This window comes from Mustela putorius, unplaced genomic scaffold (genome assembly GCF_011764305.1).
Source record: "Mustela putorius furo isolate JIRA1106 unplaced genomic scaffold, ASM1176430v1.1 tig00537301_pilon_pilon_pilon, whole genome shotgun sequence".
Classification (NCBI taxonomy): domain Eukaryota; kingdom Metazoa; phylum Chordata; class Mammalia; order Carnivora; family Mustelidae; genus Mustela; species Mustela putorius.
In genome coordinates this window covers 17374-37997 of record NW_025422439.1, presented here as the reverse complement: position 1 = coordinate 37997, position 20624 = coordinate 17374, and the positions used below count along the sequence as shown (strand labels likewise).

Genomic DNA, 20624 nt, shown 5'->3' with positions numbered 1-20624 from the left:
TTCGGGCGAGTTTCTTAACTTCTCTGTGCCTCGGTTTTCTCCTCTGTAACATGGGAATAATAGTAGTGTACCCACCCCAAGTTTATGGCAAGGGGTGAATGGGTCCACATAAGTAAAGCATTTGGGACGTGCCTGCCCTGTCGTCAGGGCGTTCAAGTGCTGGGTGTCGGCCTAGGCAGGGGGTAACAGCAATGATGCTATCTGGGGCTCCTGCTCTCTGTGCACCTGCTGGGCACAGGCACCCATCAACACATGACGCATGGGGCTGCTCACACCCCCGCACCCCTGCCAGGCAGGTGCAGATTTGCCCACTGCCCAGAGAGGCGCTCCGAGAGGCCAGCTGTGCCTTGCCTAGGACCACACAGTCCCCGAGCCCATGTGACTGTCCCCTTCTGTCCGTTCCCTCTCCCTCCAGTCCTGCACATCTCCTGCCTCTAGTAGCCACGATAATCTTCCAGAAAGAAAAGCCAAAGAAATGCTTTTTCTGTTCCTTCCATTCTCCACATCCACCTCTAATTAAGTCTTGTTCCCTGTGACAAGGCCTGGCTGATGCCAAGAACTTGAGTTCCCACAGGTAACGATGCCATCCCCAGAGACGCCCGCCAGGATGCCGACGCTTATCAGCTGCCGAGCCGGGGGGAGCAGTTTTCCACTGGGGTGTTGCATTATTCAGAGCAGCGTGGCCGAGAGCTGATAGAGCGGGACAAAATTCCAGCCGCAGCCTGGGCCGCTCGGGGCTCCCCTTGACCAGCCGCCATGGGGTCTGACTCCTTCTACTCCTGTTGGGTCTTTTGGCAGGACGACGTCAAAGCCCCATCCGAGGGGCTGCCGAGTTACAAGCCGCCGCCTCCCGCCCCACCTCTGGCCCAAGGCCACAACCGCCTGCACGCCCCACCGAGGAAGCCAGGGAAGGAGGACCTCCAGCCACCGTCCTCTGCGTCTTCCCACTCGGGCATCGTCTTCTCGGCTCCCAGAAACCACAGCCCACCAGCGGGGACCGCGCCTGTCCCGGGGGCCTCCTCAGCACAAGACTCGCCCTCCTCCCCCATTTATGCCTCTGTCTCTCCCGCCAACCCCGGCTCCAAGAGGCCCCTGGACGCCCACCTGGCCCTGGTCAACCAGCACCCCATCGGCCCCTTCCCGCGTGTCCAGTCACCCCCACACCTGAAAAGCTCCCCCGCAGAGGCCACGCTGGCGGGGGGCTGCCTCCCGCCACCCTCCCCCTCCGGCCGGCCAGACCCAGTGGGCACAAACCAGCACTTTGTCATGGTGGAGGTGCACCGGCCCGACAGCGAGCCGGACGTGAACGAAGTGAGGGCGCTGCCCCAGACCCGCAGTGAGTACTGGCCGCCACCTCGGGGGATGGGCTCAGAGCACCCGCAGCTGGTTTGGGGGGCATCCAGGCATAGTTAGAGTGGAAGCGTGTGCAGGGTCCGAGTGCCCCGGGTGCTGAGTCCGTGTGGACACAGGTGTGAGCCCTAGCGCTGCCACTTGAGAATTGTGTTACCACGGACAAGCCACAGGATGGAGGTTCGGTGACAGCCCCACTGGGTCGCTGGGAGGATTGGGTTCCTGCCCCAGAGCCCCCGGTCCTGGCCACCCGACAGTCTCCATCTCCCCACTGAGACTGGGGTTCCTTGAGGACAGGGGTGGCCTCTGTGATCTCTATCCCCTGAGTCTGGGACAAGGTGCATGCTGGGGGAAAGACAGGCATGGAAAGTACTGTCCCTGGACCCCTGGAGGTCTCCAGATCTGGGGGCGGGGGAAGGGGTGCCGGGGGAGGCCTGCAGGCTCAGATTGCAGGCTCGAACTTGCAGAGGCTGCGGCCCCAGAGCTTCCAGACAGTGTCCAGCTGACGGGGCGGACAGCAGTATAAAGCCGGTTTTTCACTCGCAGGAAGCCGGAAGCCTTGGCGGGCTCTAGATCTGGCTCTAGATCTCCCTTCCCTTAGCAAGTTGGGTGCCTCTCGCTGGATTCTGCTGCCATCTTGTGGCTTAAGTCATGTATAGGTCCCGCTGTGGTCAGGGAAGGTGGCAGGTTGGGGGCTCTGAACTGAGTGCCTGCTGTATACCAAACAGTGGGCAGACTGGGATGCAGATTGCAGGGTGCTCATGCTCAGGAGCTCAGGGAGGGAAGGCAGCTAAGGGGACAACAGGCCGGATGCGGTGAGAGAAACCCGAGGTGTCACCTGAGCCCAGAACACAAGAATAAAAGGTGTCCGTTGTGCGGGGTTTCCTGTGTACCAGATACGGTTCTAGGGGCCCTGCCTCTATTAGCACCTCATCTAACCCTCCCAGCAGCCCCGTAAAGCTGCTACTGTTGTCCGCATTTTACAGACGGGAAAACAGAGTCACAGAACATTAACTGTGGGCTTCACTCTACACATCACAAATAATAAAATCTTTATGATAATGCTGCTAGATGGGCATCATGGCTCCTATGTTAGAACAAAGCCAGGGAGGCTCAGGGAAGCTATGTAACTCGCTGGGGTTGCTCAAGCTGGGCAGAAAGGATTCAGACCTGTCCTGCTGGTCTCCGGAGTGTCCCAGATTCAGGGGCCCAGCCCTCACACACACAGCAAAGCAGCTCGGGTTTGACTGGTGAATGAGGGCATGTGCTCACCGCTCAGCTCAGGCCAGTTGGGGTTGTGGAGGGTACAGATAAGGGAGGGTAAACCTTCCCTTGTTTTATTGAGAAGCTAGAAATTTAATTTTTCTGTGAAATACCTTAATTGGAATATGTTAGTTCATCATTAAAATTGGAGAGCATTATGCAAATTAAAAAATAATAATAACCCATATCTGTGGGCTGGGTTTGCCTCTTGACCTCTGTTTTCATCATTATGCCATGGACAGAGAACTGGGTGGTCAGAGCAGAAGACCTGTTGGCCTTGAGGCCACGCCCTGGGTGGAAGGGCAGATCCCAGTGGTGGAAAGGTAGCACGGTGTCTCGCCTCCCTCCAGCCCTGTGATCCCTTCATTGCTCCCTAGTCCATGCCTGGGGAATCCCCACAGCCTTCCAGCTTGTAGCTCCACCACCTCCTCCAGGAAGCCCACCCGGACCCCAGAGGTATAAACCCCCACTCTCCTCCCGTTTCCCCTCCCAGCAACCTCCACACTCTCCCAGCTCTCGGACAGTGGGCAGACCCTGAGCGAGGACAGCGGTGTGGATGCCGGTGAGGCGGAAGCCAGCGCCCCGGGCCGAGGCAGACAGATGGCATCTACCAAGAGCAGGAGTAGCAAGGAGCCACCTCGGAACGAGAGGACCACAGAGGGGGCCACCAAACCGGTGAGCGAGGAGGAGGGGATACAGAGGACTGAGGGGAGGGCAGGCCCCAGGTGGGGAACAGGAGGTCCCCCAGCAGGGCTCAGCTTGACAAGTACCCACTGCAGGGAGAAAGTGAGCCCCCAGCACTGGAGGATGAGGGTCCTGGGGGCGAGCACTGTATCAGGAATCTGGAGGCCCAGTTTAGGTCTCACCTTTGCCAGACATTGACAAGCCAAGCGCTAAAAGCCAGTCCTCAGGGACTTCTAGCACAGGACTGAGTCGGCATGCTGGCTGAGGCAGTCAGGCCTGGGTCCGAGTCCCAGGACCCCCACCATCAGGCAGCCTCGGGCCGACCCCTTAACCTGAGCCTCGGCAGTTAGAGAGCTGTGGGCACCTGTTCTTAGCTTAGTGCTAGCACACTGGCAGCGCCCAGCCCGGGGCTGTCGTCTGAGCCCTTCTGACCCAGTGGCATGTCACTGCCGGTGCACGCACACACACCCCCAACACCCGAGCAAGGTCTATCCATGGAGAAGGCCTCAGACACTTGTCTCCTTGCTCACGCTCACAGCCTGGACTCCTGGAGCCCACGTCCACCCTGGTCCGCGTGAAGAAAAGTGCGGCCACCCTGGGCATTGCCATCGAGGGTGGCGCCAACACCCGCCAGCCTCTGCCCCGGATCGTCACGATTCAGGTACATCTTCGTGCGCCCCACGTGACTATTTCTGCCTACCCCCGAGGGCCCCTCTCTTGGCATCCCCAGGGTTCTGTCCCACACATACCCCCCACCCCGAGGATGACCAGCCACCAGAGGCAGACCCAGGCCCTTTGCCCTCCCTGAGCCTATTTTCCTTGTCAGGGCAGTAGACCCCCAGATTGTAGCCTGCTTGGCGGGGTTGGGCCTGACCCGGTGGGTATCTAAGGCAGGCCAGCCTCGCCCTCAGCCGCTTCGAGCGCCCCTACCTACCCTGTGTCTCGCCCCTGCAGCGAGGCGGTTCGGCCCACAACTCCGGGCAGCTCAAGGTGGGCCACGTGATTCTGGAAGTGAACGGGCTGACCCTTCGGGGCAAGGAGCACCGGGAGGCAGCGCGCATCATTGCAGAGGCCTTCAAGACCAAGGAGCGAGACTATATTGACTTTCTGGTCACCGAGTTCAATGTGATGCTCTAGAGGCTGGGGCCCGGAGGCCTCCCGCTGCTGCCCAGTCCCCGGCCCCGGTCCTCCTCCCTCCTGGTACTAGTCAGCTCCCGGAGGGCCAGGGCTGCATAGCCAGGGGCGCAGGAAGACATCCCCCCACTCTTTCCCGGCCCGCTGGCCCAGAACCAGGAGAAGAGAGCCGGATGAGGAAACAGAAGGTCAGGTCGGGATCCGGTGCCATGCTTGGCGTACACAGTAGGCGCTCAGTACAAGTGGTGGGAAGGAGAGAAAGCCTGTCCCCCTGGGTTGGATGAGGCCACTGGGCCCCGTTCCCTGGCCAGCTAGGACCTGGCCAGTCCTCTGGTGTCTGAGTCTTTATCCATTGTAAGACCACCTGAGAATTCATTGACACGCCCCCACCAGGGGCATCTCGCAGGACCTTTAGTGCCACAAATAAGCGTCAAGCACCTCCCCCCATTCACACCCCCTTTCTTCCTGGTTCCTTATTCCCCCCATAATATTTATTATTTATTTCCCTTTCGTCACCCCTGGGGACCCCAAGACCCCAGCTTCCCACCCTGCCCCCAGCCTATCCCAGAGGCCTTGCAGGGGACCCGCGATGTCCGTGTATTTATATACAGAGCTTATGACTTTAATTTTTCAATAAAGAAACCTGAACAAGGTGAGTGTCCAGCGTGCTGTGTGGCCTGCCTTTGTGGCTGGGGTTTTGATAGCTTGACCTAAAGTGGGGGGCGGATAGAATAGAGTAACACACACCACTAGCCTCTCCCCCTGCCCCCCACCCCCATGTGCAACACACAGCAGCTACACGGGGCACATGAGCCACACCCACATCTTGGAGCACCTTACTTGAAGGTTGTTCACAGAAAATACTCTTAAAACAGACACGTATGTTATGGGACTGAATAGGGATGTTTTCAGATACAGGGAGGTGGCCTGCCTTTTGGGGGGGGGGGATCAGGAAAGGGAAAAAGGAGGAAACCAAGCAGGGCAGGGATTTCAGGCAAACTCCTGGGAGGTGGCTGCAGCCTGGTGTTAGAGGCAAAAAAAAAAAAAAAAAAATGGTCTGCTACATAGCCCCAGGGCCCATTTCCTTCAACCCCAGGATTTCTCTGGGACAAAAAGACTTGGAGAAGTCCTGCTTTGTTCAGCCCTGTGTTCAGAGGTCAGCCAGAGCAGGATTAGGGGCAGCTGATGTGCAGACATGTGCCAGATCCTGCTTTTAGCTGACCCTTTCCCCTCCCCAGCCCAACGAGACCACCTGAGGCCAGGGTCCTGGGATTCCACTTGACCTCTGAAGCAGCCCGTATCCCTGAAGCCCCGGCCCCTCCAGTGGGGACTCTTTGTGCCCCTCCTCAGTCTTAATACCCATGCAGGGAGTAACTCCCACTTGGTCATCAGGGCTTAGATCTCCAGGCATCAGATGCCAAATCCTGCCTGGTCATGGGTCAATGATCTCACCTTTCTAGGTCCAAATTCCTATCTGGGAAGTGGGTGTGGTAGGCCGAATCGTGACCTCAAAGATAACCCAGGTTCTGGCAATGTGAGAATGTTCCCTTACCTGGCAAAGGGACTTTGCCTAAGGGATTAAGGCATTCAGATGGGGAGGTTGAGCTGATTTTCTGGGCAGGCCCCATGTAATCCCAAGGATCCCTGGAAGAGGGAGGCAGAGGGAGACTTGATGCGCGGAGGGAACCGTATTGTGGCTAAGGAAGTGGAGGTTGGGATGTGCTCTGAAGATGGGGGAGGGACCACCAGCCCAGGAATACAGGCAGCTACTAGACACTGAAAAGTCAGGGAAAGAAATTCTCCCCTCGGATCCTGCGGAAGGGACCTGCCCTCCTGACATCTTGAGGACAGCCCAGTGAAACCGACTTTAGACTTCTGACATCCCTTTGTAAGAGAACAAATGAGTGCTGCTTGAAGCCATGAACTGGTAATAATTTGTTACAACCATCCCAGGAAACAATTCAATGGGGATCCAGCTACTTGCCTCTGACAGTGGTTGGGACACTGTGCGTGGGCCCCAGGAACCAGGCTCAGAATCAGGCTCAGGGTCAGCCCCAGGAAGACCATGACAGTCCAGATGATGATGATGGTGAACCAAGGGCCCTCTGGCCTTAGAAACGCCACACCCTTTGCAGTCTCGAGTCCTTGTGCATCTTGTTCTGAACTGAAAGGTTTTCATCTATCACCAGCCCACAGTGAATTTCAGCCCAGCCACTAACCAACTCTGTGAGCTCTGGGCAAGTTGTGACCTCGTGACCATCCATGCCTTGAACCAGCCAACTGACCACAAGCTCCGACTTCACGAGGCAAGAAAGCTCCCAGTCGCTGCTGCCCATTGCTCCCAGTTGAACTCTGAAAAACTAGGACAAGAAAGAGTTTCAGGAGCTGTCGTTTCTAGAATTCTCTGGCTCGACTCCGGGACTGTGGTCCATTGGGCATTAGGGTCCCCCTTTCGTGGAATTTTAAACAAACTTTAAAAAAATTTCTTTGCCAGTGGGCTTAGAAAGGTCAAGTTCTTGCCCAAAGTTGCAGAGTTAGCAGGTAATAGAGGCTAAATTTGGATGCATGGCTACTTGAAGTCCACATCATAAAGCCAAGGACAAGCATGTGTCCTGCTGTCTTCTGAAGGGACCCAATACCATGGGTTAAGGTAGTTCTGAATAATGGAGCAGGGAGGGGTCAGAGGTTCACCCTGGCCACACGCCCTTGTGGCCCTCACTTTATTCATGATGCCAGAATCAGGGCAGGGGTGGTGTGGGGACAGTATTGCTGGAGGGTCTCAGGGTCTGCTGCTAATTGAAGAAGGCAGAAAGAGTGCATGTTTTTGGCCTGAGCCAGGGCCTGCCCAAGCAGGTGCTGAGCTGGTCTCCAAATTATCTGGACCTTGCTTTGCCTGGGAGAAAACAGGGTGAGGGATAGAACAGCCCAGTGTGAGGAGTGCAAGGATAGAGAACAAGACCCCGCTCAAAGGGTCCATACTTCAGAGTCTGACATCTGGAATCAAATTCCACCTCTACGATTTCCTGGCTGTGTGATCTGGAGCAAGTCACTTAACCTCTCTGAGCCTCAGTTTCATGTTTCAAATGGAGGGCATAGTATTCACCTAGCCTATAGGATATTATAAGGACTGGCTAAAAAGTTTGCCGTTGGCACGGAATATACCTTTAGTGAACAGGAATGGCTGCTGTGATCATTACTGGGCACCTGCAGGAGCCTCAGGCCCCCTGGGGAACTGGGAAGAGGGATCTGCCAAGAGGATAAGGAAGTGGCTGCAACATAGTTGGACGCGGGTCCCCAGGAAAAATTCTTCCTGTCTTGGGGCCTATTAACCCCCTTATGAGACAGGGTTGGTAGAGGAACTCTTGAAGTGAGTGCCGTTGATTTCTTTCTTCTGGGCTTGGCGCTGGGTTTATTTTATCCCCTCCTCGCGGCAGCTCTGAAGTCCAGTGGCAGAACTGGGACGGGGAGCTGAGGTCAGTTCGACACTTTACACCGCCACTCTTCAAGGCGAGCTGTCAGGGGACAAGGGATCTCTCTGTCCTGCACTCACCGCGGGACTCTGGGCAAGTCGCGATCCCTCTGCAGACCCGGGTTTTCCCCGCTTGCTCCTCGTGGTCTGGACGAGAGTGGACTTGGAGGGCAGCGCCAATACCCAGCTACCTCGCAGGAGAGGACGGATCACAGGAGGAGCGCACAGCAGTCCTTGACACGCAGGAGCTCAAGGAAAGTTTATTAAGATTCTTAGGACTGTTATGAAGCACTCCGTTTCCGCTACGTACGTTTGGGCTTTCTTGCTCACTCTGGCTCCATGCGACCTTGCACAAAAGTCTTAGCTCTGGGCCTCAGGCTTCTAGACGCCCTCGGGCGGGTTCCAGGAGGGACACAAACCCAGATGCAAGCTCTGCAGCGCTGGGGGGGGGGGGGGGGGGCCGGCCGAGTCCCTGGGGGCGGGCCGCAGGCGGCCGGCTCTCTGCGATTGGTGGAGCTTCCCGAGGCCCCGCCTCCCAGGGCCCTCCCCGCCCGTCACAGGCCCGCCTCGGGGATTAAGCAAACAGTCACCGCCCCGCCCCGCGCCGGGATTGGAGGCCTTTGTTTGCCGCTCAACTCCAGGAAACCACCGGCGCGCGGAGACAGCCAGCAGGTGAGGCGCGGGGAGGGGCTCACGGTGGGTCGCGGGCGGGTGCTGGGCCCTCGCCGGGCCTCGGTTTCTCGGTCTGGGGAATGGGGTGGGGGGAGAGCGGACAGCGCCGATGGGCTCCGATCCACAGGGACTGCTCTGCTCTCGGCCTCTCCCACGTGGAAACCCCACGCGCGCGGGAAGCAGACGGATCGGCACTCCCGGAATGGGAGGGCGCCCCTGGCGCGCCGTCAGTGTTCAGTCCTAACCTCGCCGGGGGCTGGGTTCCGCGGTCTCCGCCGTCGGCCTCAGTCTCCACCTCCGCACAATGGGGGCGTTGGCTTTTTCTCTCCCTCTCGCTCGCTCCGGCTGGGGCTGGTCTCTGGGCGGGGAGGGGTCCCCAGGGAGTCCGGGGGTGGTCCTTGGCGGGGCTTCGGGCTGTGTTTGGGTTGGAGGTGTGGCCCGGGTAGCTGTGGTTACCGGGGAGGTGGGACTTCTCTGTCCTGGGATTTCTGCGCGCTGCGTTCTCCCGGCAACAACCCGCGCAGCCTGACAACTCGGAGCGGCACGGCTTCCCCCGACACCTAACGCAAGTTTCTTTTCCTCTTTTTGGCGGGGGGGAGGGAGGGAGAGCAAAGGCCAGCAGTGAGGGTGGGCAGCTCCGACTGCGGCAGGAACTGGAATGGACGGAGAAATCGGGCCAGCCTTTCTTGGTACACGGATGGGGAGACTGAGGCCCAGAGAGGGGGCGCGTCTTGCCCGAAGCGCACAGCAGGGAAGGCGCAGAGCTGGCCTCTCCCCAGTGTGATGTGGCTGGCGCTGGCGGCGTGCCAGCTGGGACGAGACTCTTCCCCGTTCATTTTGCCGGCTTTTGTCGAAAGCCCTGACAGGTTGAAGAGGATCATTACCTAGGTTTCAAAAGCTTCTGCTTCTCAGTGATAAAGTTGGAAAGGAAAGTTGTTGGTAACAAACCCGGGCTATTTTGGAGTTGAGAAGAGTTGCCGAGACAGGTTGCAGAGAAAAAGAGACATTGTTTCTGTCCTCTAGAACAGAAGAAATTGTGGAAACCAAATCATGAAGAACTGAGGTTAGACACCTACGGGGACTTCCCCAAGAGAATTTTCCAGGCGCCGCCTCTAGAGTTGGTGGGTTTTATTTTTTGGTTCTTGGTTTTGTTTTGTCAAGAAAACAGAATCTCTGCCCATCTGTTTGAGGGGGCCCGAGTCTGGCTTAGGGGGATGGACCCCATGGTGTTTGGGGGACATTTTTAGTTTATTCTCACAGGCGGTCTCAGTTCTTCTGCAGGAGGGAGAAGGTGCCCACGTGAGGCCTTGTCTCCCAAAGTCCAGTGGTTTGCGTTTGAAACATGTGATGTGAGCCCTTCTTGCACAGGGATTTCATCAGCTCCCACCAGCCCGCACATTCTGCTAGAGGCACTGGGGTTGGGGTTAGCAGCGAGTCTGGGGATGTTCCCGGGCACTGCTGCCCTCATGCTGAGAGTGTATTTTGGAAACTAGTGCCTGCCAAGGACATTTTAGTTTACCCCCGGGGGTGGAGGGGGGAGATCAGGGGGGTGGGAAGAAAATCTTTTTAAAGCATCCAGCTGAATCACCAGAAAAATCCCAGGTCCGTTGTATGTTTCTTCGGTCCTGGAAGGTGGGACAGATCTGGGCACGGGGAGTTAGAAGACCTTGGTGTGAGTCCCCAACCCAGCTTGCATTCTGAACGCCTCAGTTTTCCCCTCTGTGAAATGGGCATGGTAACACCCACTCCAGTTCAGCTTTAAGGCTGAAGTGAGGTGGAACCATAGAAAGTTTCATTCAACCCACATTCCACGTTTGGAGAGGAGGAATCTCAGGCCCAAAGAAAGAAAGTCACAATAGCATTGACACCGGTTATTGGTTATTGCTTGCTGTCTTCTAGCCACGGCGCCAAGGATTTTACTGCAGTGACTGAGGTCTGGGTGGGTGGGAGTTTTCGTCACCAGTCACTTTCTGGGTTCCCAGTATGGAGCCCTGGACATAGCAGGTGTTGAGTGCAGTGTCATTGATTCCTCGATTCTGGCATTTAGTGTTCACATTGTTGCCATGAAGTGGGTGCTGCTATTCTCATTTTACATAGGAAAAGCCTAAGGTTCAGAGAGTTTAAGTCACTAAGCTGAGGTCACACAGCTTTTCATGGGAGTTAATTGGTCCATCCTTCTGGATGTGCAGGGGTGAGTCATCTTGTGAGAGCTGACCGTGTGCATCTCTTTCCAGGGCTGTGCTAGTGATAGTCACATTGGTACCTTGAAATTGGCCATCATACGGGTATTTATACTATGGAACTTGGCAGATCAGGCCACAAATTGGGCGTTTTCTTTTCTTTATTTTTTTTAAGAGAGCTGCCTATGAAGGCTGTTGTGGGCTGGAAGGCCAGCGTTGCTCTGTATGACAGCAGGATGGGTGGTTTCTGACTGTGCAGGAGGGCTCCAGGGGTGCCAGGCCAGAAGACCCACACCCCGCTGCAGTTCCCCCAAAGTGTGGGATTTGGGGAAGGAAACCTGTATGAGAGGAGGCTCCTGGTCCCTTGTGTTGAGTCACGCAGTGCCCCAGCTGTACGACTTGGGAGCAGGTCAGTGTGAGCCTGAATTCCGGGGCCAAGATGTCTGGGCTTTTACCTGAATGTGACAACAGCCATCCGTGTTCTTTAAGCAGGGAAAGGCTTGACCAGAATGATGCTCTGGGAAGATTTATCCAGCTGTGTGCGGCCAAGGGATGGGAGGCTGAGCCAGGCACTAAGTGACTGGAAGAGGCACAGGCTGACCTGGGAGCCAGGACGAGGCTAACAGTGTCCCTCCTGAGTTTTCCAAGCCCCTCCCGTATGCTAGCACATGTGCAAGCACGGTGCAAACACATAATCCCCTTACTTTATAGGCGCACCCCTGAGGAAAGTGTTATCCTCTGGAGATGAGGATATCAGAGGAGTTTAGAAGGCTACCAGATCTGGACCCAGGCCTTTCTGCCTCAACCCCTTATATTTTTAATTCCTGGGTGCCTCCTTCATTCCAGTGTACTATCCCAGCTTCTGGCCAGGTGCCAGCCAGACGCCAGTTCGGTTGTCAAGAGTGATCCCTTTCTCCCAGGCCTGGTCCTGCACCAGCCCCTAGACCCTTGCCAGCTTTCCCTGTTCTGGGGCAGAGGCTGGCGATATAGGCCGAGTGTGATGCCCATCTGGCAGTCTTCTTGGAGTCTTCAGTCTTCTCGGAGTCTTGAGTCCACAGCCAAGGACCAAGGACCAGGAAGGACCTCAGGGTCCAGGAGGCTGCACTCAGCCCCTCTAGGTCAAGGATTCATTTGGAGGATAATGCTTTACTTGTGGATGCAAATCGAACTCTGCCTATCATGTGCTGTGTGACTCTGGGCAAGTTGTATGACCTCTCTGGGCCTTTCCTCATCTGTTAAATGCCTGATGACAAGGGATCCAATCAGACAACACACACCATATCCCAAAATGTGAAGAGTGGCTAAGATCCCTTTCTTTCCTTTTGTGATTTTCCTATGTTTCCACATGTTGCATAATGGCTCTATGTGCAGCTAGGAGTCAGCTTGAGATTCCCTCTGCCCCTCCCCCTGCTCACGTGCTCTCCCCCCCTCCCCGCAAATAAATACATAAATAAAATATTTTTTAAAAATCAGGATCTTAAAAAAGAATAGTACATATTTATTTTACTCTTTTTTGTAAAGCAACTATTATTTTTCCAAAATATACATAAGGAGAAAGTAAACTTGCCTGCCGTCGTGCTACTTGCTGCTAATTACTGTAAGCAAGCATTTGGGAGCGTCTCTCGCTCTCCCTCCCTCCCTCAATTCCCTCTCCTCCTCCCTATTTTACCCTTTCATTTTTTCTTGAAGGGATTCAAACGGGATAGAGATTATTTTATAACTGGTTTGTTCACTCAGCGTATCACACTTTTTTACGGGACTGCGCCTTCGGCCACAGTAGAACGAATACTAGCTGCGTAAAATACCTTTGAGTGGAAACTGTCACGATTTGTTTCCATGATCCCCTGCTACTGGACACTGAGGTCGTTTTCAGTCTTTTCACTTACTGCAAGGTTCAGTCGCAAATGATGAAGACCATACTGTCTGGATTCAGACAGCCTGGTTCAAAGCCAGCTTCCTCTCCTGTGGAAGGGGATACTAATTCCTGCCTCCTTGAATCGGCACGAAGATCAAATAATGACGTCCGAATCCATGCGACGGGCTTCAGTAATAGGTGCACAATAAAATTGTACTGTAATGTTAGCAATGCATTCCTGGCACCGAGGTATCTTTGTTGTTGTTGGACTCTTTTCATGGAGCGTGAATTTAAGAGTGTGGGTGTCTCTGTGTGCAAGTGTGTGTGCATGTGTGTATTTTCCACCATATGGCCACATCCTCTTTATAACCCATGTTTTGGTTGGTGGAGGAAGGCCTGCCTCCTCCCCTACTTCACTAATGGATTGGTGACCCCTAGAATCGATGGGGACCCATAGGGAAGAAGGTCACAAGGAAATGGCAGCGTTTCTCTCTGCCTTGGGACAGTTAGCCATCCCCTTTTCTGGGCAAGACCCAAAGTGAGGGTTGTGGCTGGTATTAGGGAAGCTCCGGAGCCAGGAAAATTAAATTCAGTCCTGTGGGGGAGCAGGCCATATGGGCGTTTCACAGATCTGGCCAAAGTCATTTATTCATGAGCTCTGTGCCAGCTGGGCCATGGGCCAGGACGTTAGGTACGACGTAGTCTCATTTATCATCCCAATGATTCTGTGAAATCAGTATTGCCCCTCGTTTTACAGAGAAAGAATCTGGGGTTCAGAGAGATTGAGCTGCTTGCTCATGGCCACACAGCTTTTAATGAGAACCTGGACGTCTCTGCACACGGAGCACATGTTCCATAAACCCCTGTACCCTCTAGCCTCCCATTACCCTGGTATTTCTACCTGTGTAGGCAAGTAGAATCAAGAACCTGCAGATTTAGCGCTAGAAGGTCATTTCTGATAACCTCAGAGATAATCTCATTAAGCCCCAAGTTTCCCAAGCTAAGAGCAGGGAAGGCCCTTGTGCAGTATGACTCAGGCTCTAACTTGGGTCTCCCCTTCCCCGGTTCTTCTTGGCCAGCTCCTGCAATCCTTACCTGCCCCCCCAGACTCCCTGTGGATTTTCACTAGAGGGTAAAATCAGCAATGTGGGCCGAGGAGTGGGTGACCTTAGGGAGGGTTTTCATTGATTTTCCCAAGGAAGGGAGCCACCATGAATTCTGAAGTTGCCGATCAGCCCGTGCTTTCCCCCAGTGGGTGGGTAGCCTCGTGGCCCCCCTGTACCTCTGGGCCCCAGGATGTTGTGTTCAGTCCCGGGGCATGTCCTGGGCTGCACTGGAAGGCTTGAAGCAAGGCAGACCTACCTTCCATTCAAGGCTCCCAAGCTGAGCCCTTAGATGGGGCTCAGGAGGGGATGTGGAGTGAGGCCAGAGGGGATGGCTGAGTGGTGGGCAGGGGGAGTGTGGGTGGGGACGGCGTCACTGTGCCGGAGCATCAGGACCCAAGAGCTAGAGAGAATGAGTGGCCAGAGGTTCGTTGGGCCCCTGTGGGCCGGAAGGCAGGTTTGTGCCCCTGCAACAGGATGTGGGCTTGTTTCTGGTAAAAGTACTCAAGCCTGGGGGCCAAAGGATCTTGTTTGTTGTTTGTTTTCATTTTGGTTGACTGGGAACTAATCCCTTCCCCATCTTTGGGCCTCAGTTTCCTAACCGGTAAATGCTCTCTCACTCCTGTCCTGCCCACTCCCTAAGGCTATTTCGTAAAGCATCTGGTTCAAGGACCGGAGAGCCGTTTAGAAAAGCTGGTGAAAGGCTCTGTGTGGAACCAGAGATTCATTATCGAGGTAGAACATTGGCTTAGGGACTTGCAGTTAGTGGACTAATTGGCAAGCTCCACTGCCAATTTCATCACGCACAGGTACTTGTTATCTCTGCAGGCCCCAGTGGTGTAGGCTCCCAGCTTTGCTGTTAAGAGGCGGACCTTTGTATGCGTCAATCTTCACCGGAACTCCCCAGCTTTGTGACAGCAGGTAAGTCTCTCAGGTTCTCCTAGGCTCTGTTTACCCACCTTTAAAATGGGGACGTCACACCAGTCTGCCAGGGATGTGAGGGCCACAGCCAGCCTTGGGCGACAAGCGAGAGTCAGTAGATGACCCAGCATGTATCTGCTGTGCTTTTGCCGTGTGGCAGGCGCTGTTGCTGGGTGCTGGGAGCTCTCAAGTGCCAAAAAGATCAGAAGTCTAATTCCCAAAGGGTTCTGTGGGGCTGAGATCCGTAGGTGGCCTACAAATTCCCAGGAAGAAGTGGGGTCGGATGATGAAGGGGAGCGCCATGCGTTTGTCCTAGCATCAGCAAGGAGCGCACTGCTGAGGAGGGGGGAGAGCAGTGGGGGGGGGGGGGGGGGGGGAGGCTGGAGAGGCGCCTCCCTCATGGGCGAGCAGTGGGGCAGGAGTGGAGGGTTTTTAAGCCCAGATGGACCACGTTTGCACACTTCTGTTTGGAACCATGCGAGTGGTGCAGTGTATGGATTGGAAGGACCCCAGGGCTTCCCGGGAGAGGCTGTTGCAGGAGCCTTGCACGGATGCAGGGGTGGGGCGGGTTCTGGGGAGACTGAGGAATCAATGATGGATGGGTTTCTGGGGTGTAAGAGAGGAAAAGGTCCAGAATGACAGTTGGGTCTTAGTTAGGTTTAGGGGGATCCAGGGGCCCGTGGGGCGTGCCCAGCTGCGGCAGCCACCTGGTGTTGCTGGGTTGATGGCGGGGCTGCCTGGGTTAATGACAGGGGAGGGAGGGTGAGTGAGCGACAGGCCCGTCAGGGGAGCCCGCCCCTCACACAAAGACCCACACGGTCACCAGAGCTGATGGGGAGGGGCCTCGTTAGGGTTTGGCTCTGCTCCACGCTGGGCTAGGGGCTGCTGGTAGAGCCTCGCCACCCAGATGTGGGAAGAAGGCAAGGAGTGGGGGGAGGGATGGGTTGACTGATGTGATGAGGGCACTAGGTTCTAGCCCTGGCTTTGCCACATACTCACAAACTGACCTTGAAAAAAGCTGTTCATTCACTCACTCGTGTTCCAGGGCCCCCAGCTCTGCACGTAGCTGGAGTGGCCTCCGGCAATCGTGGCAGCAGTCCTGCTTATCCTTGTCTTACAGATGAAAAAACAGCTGGGGAGGCATGGGGGGCCCAGACCCTGAGCCTGCCCCTCCACCCCTGCTCCTGCCTCTCCCGCCTGGTTCCCTCTGCTCTGGGTACACAGCCTTGCTGTTCCCAGGGATGGCCCCGCTGGTTCCCACCTTGCCCTTTGCCGTTGCCCTACCAGAAGACTCTGCTTCCAGCTCTTTCTGGGGCTCACTCCTGCCCCTCTCTTCCTTCAGCCCCTTGTTTGAATGTCACCTTCTCACTGAGACCTTCCTAGCCATCCCCAAACCCTCCTCTCCAACCCACTACTCTCTGACCTACAGATTCTCGACCTGGGCCACATATCCCAATCAGCTGGGACACTTTCAAATTGCTGATGCCTGGAGACCGTTGGTCTGGATGGGCCTCAGGCATCAGGATCACCATCTCCACTCCAACCCACCCTTGTGGGTCCGGTCCTTACCTCCCTCCACATTTGTTTTATGTTGTCCTGTGTTTCTGTGGAGAGTGGAGCAAGGACTCAGCCTGTCCTGTATCTTGCCGTGTTCCCAACACCTTGGCAAGCGCCCGGCAGAATAGCTCAGCAAGTACCTGTCTAATGAACGAATGGGGTGATGGAAGCTTGGGAAAAGGGAGCTTGCCCTCTGAGAAGTCTTGGGGACAACAGGAGAAATTCGGCTCATCAGTCAATCCCCCACCTCCAGTGCTGCCTATAAAATCTCACAGTAGCTACAGGCCCAGCTTGGGGGTGAGGACAGTGGGTGGGATGGCAGGTCTGGCTGCAGCCTCCCTAAGATGTTGGGTTGCACAGTGGTAGATGGGACAGAAAGTCAGAGCCGGCCGGGAGCATCTGGTCTGAGCTCCCATTCTACAGATGGGCCCAGAGGCCTGGTGACGGAGAGAGCCTTAGCCCAGGCCATGCCCTTGAGGGGAGAGGCTGCAGAAAAAGCTCCTAGAAGGTCGAAGCTGCTAGAGGCCTCCTTCCAGGCTCGGCATGCTCTGTGTGACTTTCGCCAAACCGCTGACCTTCTCCGGACTTCGGTCTCCTCAGTCAGTACTTTGGCCCAGATGGTCCCGATCCCTGACTTGGGGAGTCCCCAGGAGTCCTTTGCCAGGGCAGCCAGACCCGCAGAGGGCCTGCAAGGGGTTAAGCTCCTCCCGCTGACTCTCAGGCAGCACGCAGACAAACCCCCTCCTTCTGACAAACACTTGTAGGAAATCAGGCTGGGCGCTTCCTGCCCAGGCGAGGCGGCCTCAGCCGCAGCAGGGGCGGGGAGAGGTGGGGAGCGATGCTTGTGTGTGAGCAGCAGCAGCCGGGGCTGGCAGAGTGGCCTGGAGGCGGGCCAGGGCGCCATGGAGGCAGGGGGCTCCCTAGGTTTGGAACAAAGACCTCATGGGCAGGTCCCCTGAGCCTGGGCCAGCAGGATGGTGGTGGAGCCTGAGAGAGGTAAGGGCGCCAGGCGGGCCGGGGAGGCCGCCTTCCCTCTGGACTGGCCAGTCACAGACTCTCTGGGACAATCAGGGCAGCTGGACCAGCCCAGCCAGGAAGTTACAGCTGTGGCAGCTGTTACTACTTCTTTCGCAGTTTAGGGCATCTGGCGCCTGGGGCATGGGTGGATTTTCGGGGGATTTCATCAAGCTTCCGGGCGCTGGATCCCCGTCCGAGCCCTGATTCTGACCTCTGGGGACCTGGATGGGCGCTGGTCCCCACGCTATGCCTGTGGCGTCCTAATCAGCACATGGAGAGTTGGTCCTCGGGCTGCTAAGGGGTCTGAGAGATGATGCTCAGATGAGGGGCTACGGGGGTGGGGGTCCTCACAAAAGAGAGGCCCCATCTGCCACACCCCGAGGGGAGTTCTTGAGGCCCGCGGGGCTAGAGTCCGCAGCGGCCAGGGCACCTTTCCTCTTTCTCCTCCGCCTCTGATGTGAGGAGAGGGCTGGGGGTAGGAGGGGTACATCTGGAGGGGGGAGGGGCTGGAGCTTCCCCAAGGGACCAGTTTTTCGCGGGAACCCCTTGAGAACAGTAGGTCTGTGCCCAACCAGCTGCTCAGGGAGGGCAGCTGAGTTTGGGGTTCTGAGCTCAGCCTTTTTGGAGGGGCCCAGTCACTTGCTATGGAGACTCTTCCTTCCCCTTCCTCTCATCCTCCCCACAAGTCTCATGGACTTGGTTTCAGAGTCATAGCCCCTGGGGTTGAATCCCTGAGCTGCCCTTCCTGTCCCCAAGGTCTTGTGAGAGCCAGCCACCTCTCTACGACTCCGTTTTCTCATCTGGAAGACGTCAGGGTTGAGGTGGGAGCAGAAAGGGGGCCGGCCCCCTGCACAACCCTGGCTGGATTGGAAGTGGGCTCCAGAAGGCATGGGGAGGCAAAGCCAGGCTGCATGGTGGCGGTTGGCGTAGGACAGCCTAAGAGATTGAGCCACAAAGACAGGGGACCTCATTTTGGAGCAGCTGAGGGGGGCCAGAGAAGCCCTGTAGGGGGTGGGCGATGCAGACCCACTCGGGAATGGGAGAAAGAGACCAGAAGGGGCTCTAAGTCCCTTGGGAGTGCTGGAGGCAGGGCCAGTGGTGGGGAGAGAGGAGCCATACAAAAGGAGGAGGGAGTGGTCCGTGCTTCCCTGGGGGTTAGGTTCTTGAAGGCAGGTGGGGACCCTTATCCTAACAGCCCAGTGCCTCTGAGGATTTAGTGCTCACGGGGCTTTTTCGGGTTCAGGACCCAGTTCATATGGCTAGGGCCTTCACCCATCCCCACTAACTTTCAGGAGCAGCCGAGCCTTTGACTGCCATTCAAGAAGCCCAGGCTGTAGCTGTCAAGTTCCCTTCATACGTTCAGGTTCAGACCTCAGTGCCTTTGTCTATGCTGTTCTGTCTGCCTGTAATGCCTTTCCCCATTCTTCTCCCCCCAGATCCTCTTTGCCCAGTTTCATAGTTCCTTCATATATCCCTCTGTATTGTTACCCAGCCCCCAAGTTGAAACTTTGGGACTCTTTGGCCCATATTAGTATTTTTAACGTCTTCAGAGGGCTTGGCACACAGTGGAAGGTCATAAGTTTTTTAAAATTAATTTGCACGCACTTGGTGTTCAGTATACATCTTGGTGACTCTGCAATGGGTCCTCAGGATGGAGGAGGGAGTGAACAGCTCTGAAGCTGTTGCCCTTGGGGGTCACGGTCAACCAGGAACCTCAAAGTTCATTCAGCCACTACCCAGCCCATGCTCACGGGGCAGTAATTCCCTTGCAGAAGCCAGAGCTGGGGGGCGGTGCTCTCCGCATCTTCCCGTGAGGGGAGGTTCAGCACAGCCGTTGCCGATGAAGCAAGAGCACCAGACCTGGAACCTGGTCTCCACCTACTCTGCGACTTCTCTTTCTTGGCCGCAAGCATGAGGACACAGCGAGGGCGTGTCCTCATCCCAGCCTGAGGATGGGCTGTAATTGGCCCCGGAGTGTGTTTGTTGAGTGACCCACTGACGGAGGGGGGGGCTGGGCCCTGGGCTCCATGGCCCTGAGGGCCATGGCTTGTACAGAAGACAGAGAGGCCCTGCCCCCCACCCTGGTGGGGGGCGGGGGCTCACAGGTTTCAGGGCCTGAGGAGCATGCGCACAACTCCAGCTGGTGGCCACAGCTGCCTCTGCTTGCAGTGCACCAAGTTTCAGCAAGGACTGAGTCATCCCAGGAGACAGGATGTTCCTCTTTGTGCACCCAGAGGCGCCTGTGATTGGGCCGCCAGCTTTGCGGCATGGCTAGAAAAAAAGCCCTTTAAAAAGTCAAAAAACCACATGCCTCCCCAGCCCCTTCCTCTGTGGAGATTTCAGGAAGAGAAAAGCGGCTCTTAGCACCTCCCACACCTCCCCAAGTAGCAGGGCCCGGAAGGCCTACCCCGCCCTAGAGTGTGGGCCTTACCTGCTGCGTTCACTTAAATGCCGATTCCTGGGCCCTATCCCAGGGCCACTGAGTCTGGCTCTCTTGGGGTCAACCTAGGAATCTGCTTTCTTAGGGACTTTTTTTATTTTAAGGAGTTTATTTCTTTGTCAGAGAGAAAGAGCACAAGCAGGGGGAGAGGCAGGCAGAGAGAGAAGCAGGCTCAATTCGGGACTCGATCCCAGGACCCTGAGATCATGACCTGAGGTGAAAGCAGGTGATTTAACAACCGAGTCACCCAGGCGCCCCTGTATTTTCAGAGAATTCTTAAGAACACTCGAGCTACAGGCCCACTGGCAGGGATTCCTGAGAAGGGTGCAGGCCCCCCAGAGGGTATGGGAAGCAAGGATTAGAGCTTCTCCTTAAAAGATTTATTTATTTATTTATTATTCCATCTTTTTAAAAAAGTTATCTTGGATATATTTTTCCTAATACCTGTATTTTTTTCTTATACACTAGCACGAGGATACATATATGTAAAGGTATCAAGATATCTGTAGAGGGAGGAGATGAGAGTAAATACAGGTTTCTGGTGAGTGTTGTGACAGAAAATTGGAGATGACTGGCCCAGATGAATAGTTTCAGATCTTGCTCTGTTGCTAACATGATGACCAAGATGGGTCATCTTGGCCAAGTCACTGTTCCAAGGCCAGGCTTCAGTTTTCTCTTCTGAAAAATACTTTTCCTGCAACCTGCTTCCCTTTTTGGGTTGAGGGCAGGTGGAGAACATGCAGGCTGGCACAGAGCGGGCACAGCATCTGTGGTAGGGGGCAATTCTGGGGGTTGGGAGGGCATGAGCCACCCCTCCCTCCAGGCCTGCTGCAGGCACAGAAGTTGCCGCCAGAGGCCAAGCAATGTGATTCCCTCCCTGTCCCCACCCCAGTCCTTGAGAAGGCTGCAGCCTTCCTAGTGATGCACTGTTCCCCCGGGAACTTTTGATCCAGAAATAGTTGCCTGCTGACTTTTCTCA

General features: G+C 55.8%; 2 protein-coding genes across 8 annotated transcripts in view; both read left to right on the top strand.

Moving 5' to 3' along the window:
- Positions 1-5082, top strand: part of WHRN (whirlin) — an 89322-nt gene extending 84240 nt beyond the window's left edge. Inside the window, 4 exon segments of the mRNA XM_045074021.1 lie at positions 799-1336; positions 3107-3288; positions 3836-3958; positions 4252-5082. Coding sequence (XP_044929956.1) covers positions 799-1336; positions 3107-3288; positions 3836-3958; positions 4252-4434 — 1026 coding nt within the window. The 3' untranslated portion in view covers positions 4435-5082.
- A 3396-nt stretch (positions 5083-8478) lies between these two features.
- Positions 8479-20624, top strand: part of AKNA (AT-hook transcription factor) — a 29513-nt gene continuing 17367 nt past the window's right edge. For 2 of the 7 annotated variants that reach the window (XM_045074028.1, XM_045074029.1), the window contains exon 1: positions 14539-14631. Coding sequence is in view for 3 of the 7 variants with exons in the window: in XM_045074032.1 (XP_044929967.1) it covers positions 14589-14631 (43 nt within the window). In the remaining 4 variants the exon portion in view is untranslated. Of the gene's footprint in view, positions 8573-9015; positions 9138-14538; positions 14632-16972; positions 17185-20624 lie in introns of those variants that run through there. The other 5 variants (XM_045074027.1, XM_045074030.1, XM_045074032.1 and 2 more) reach the window with 4 other exon arrangements.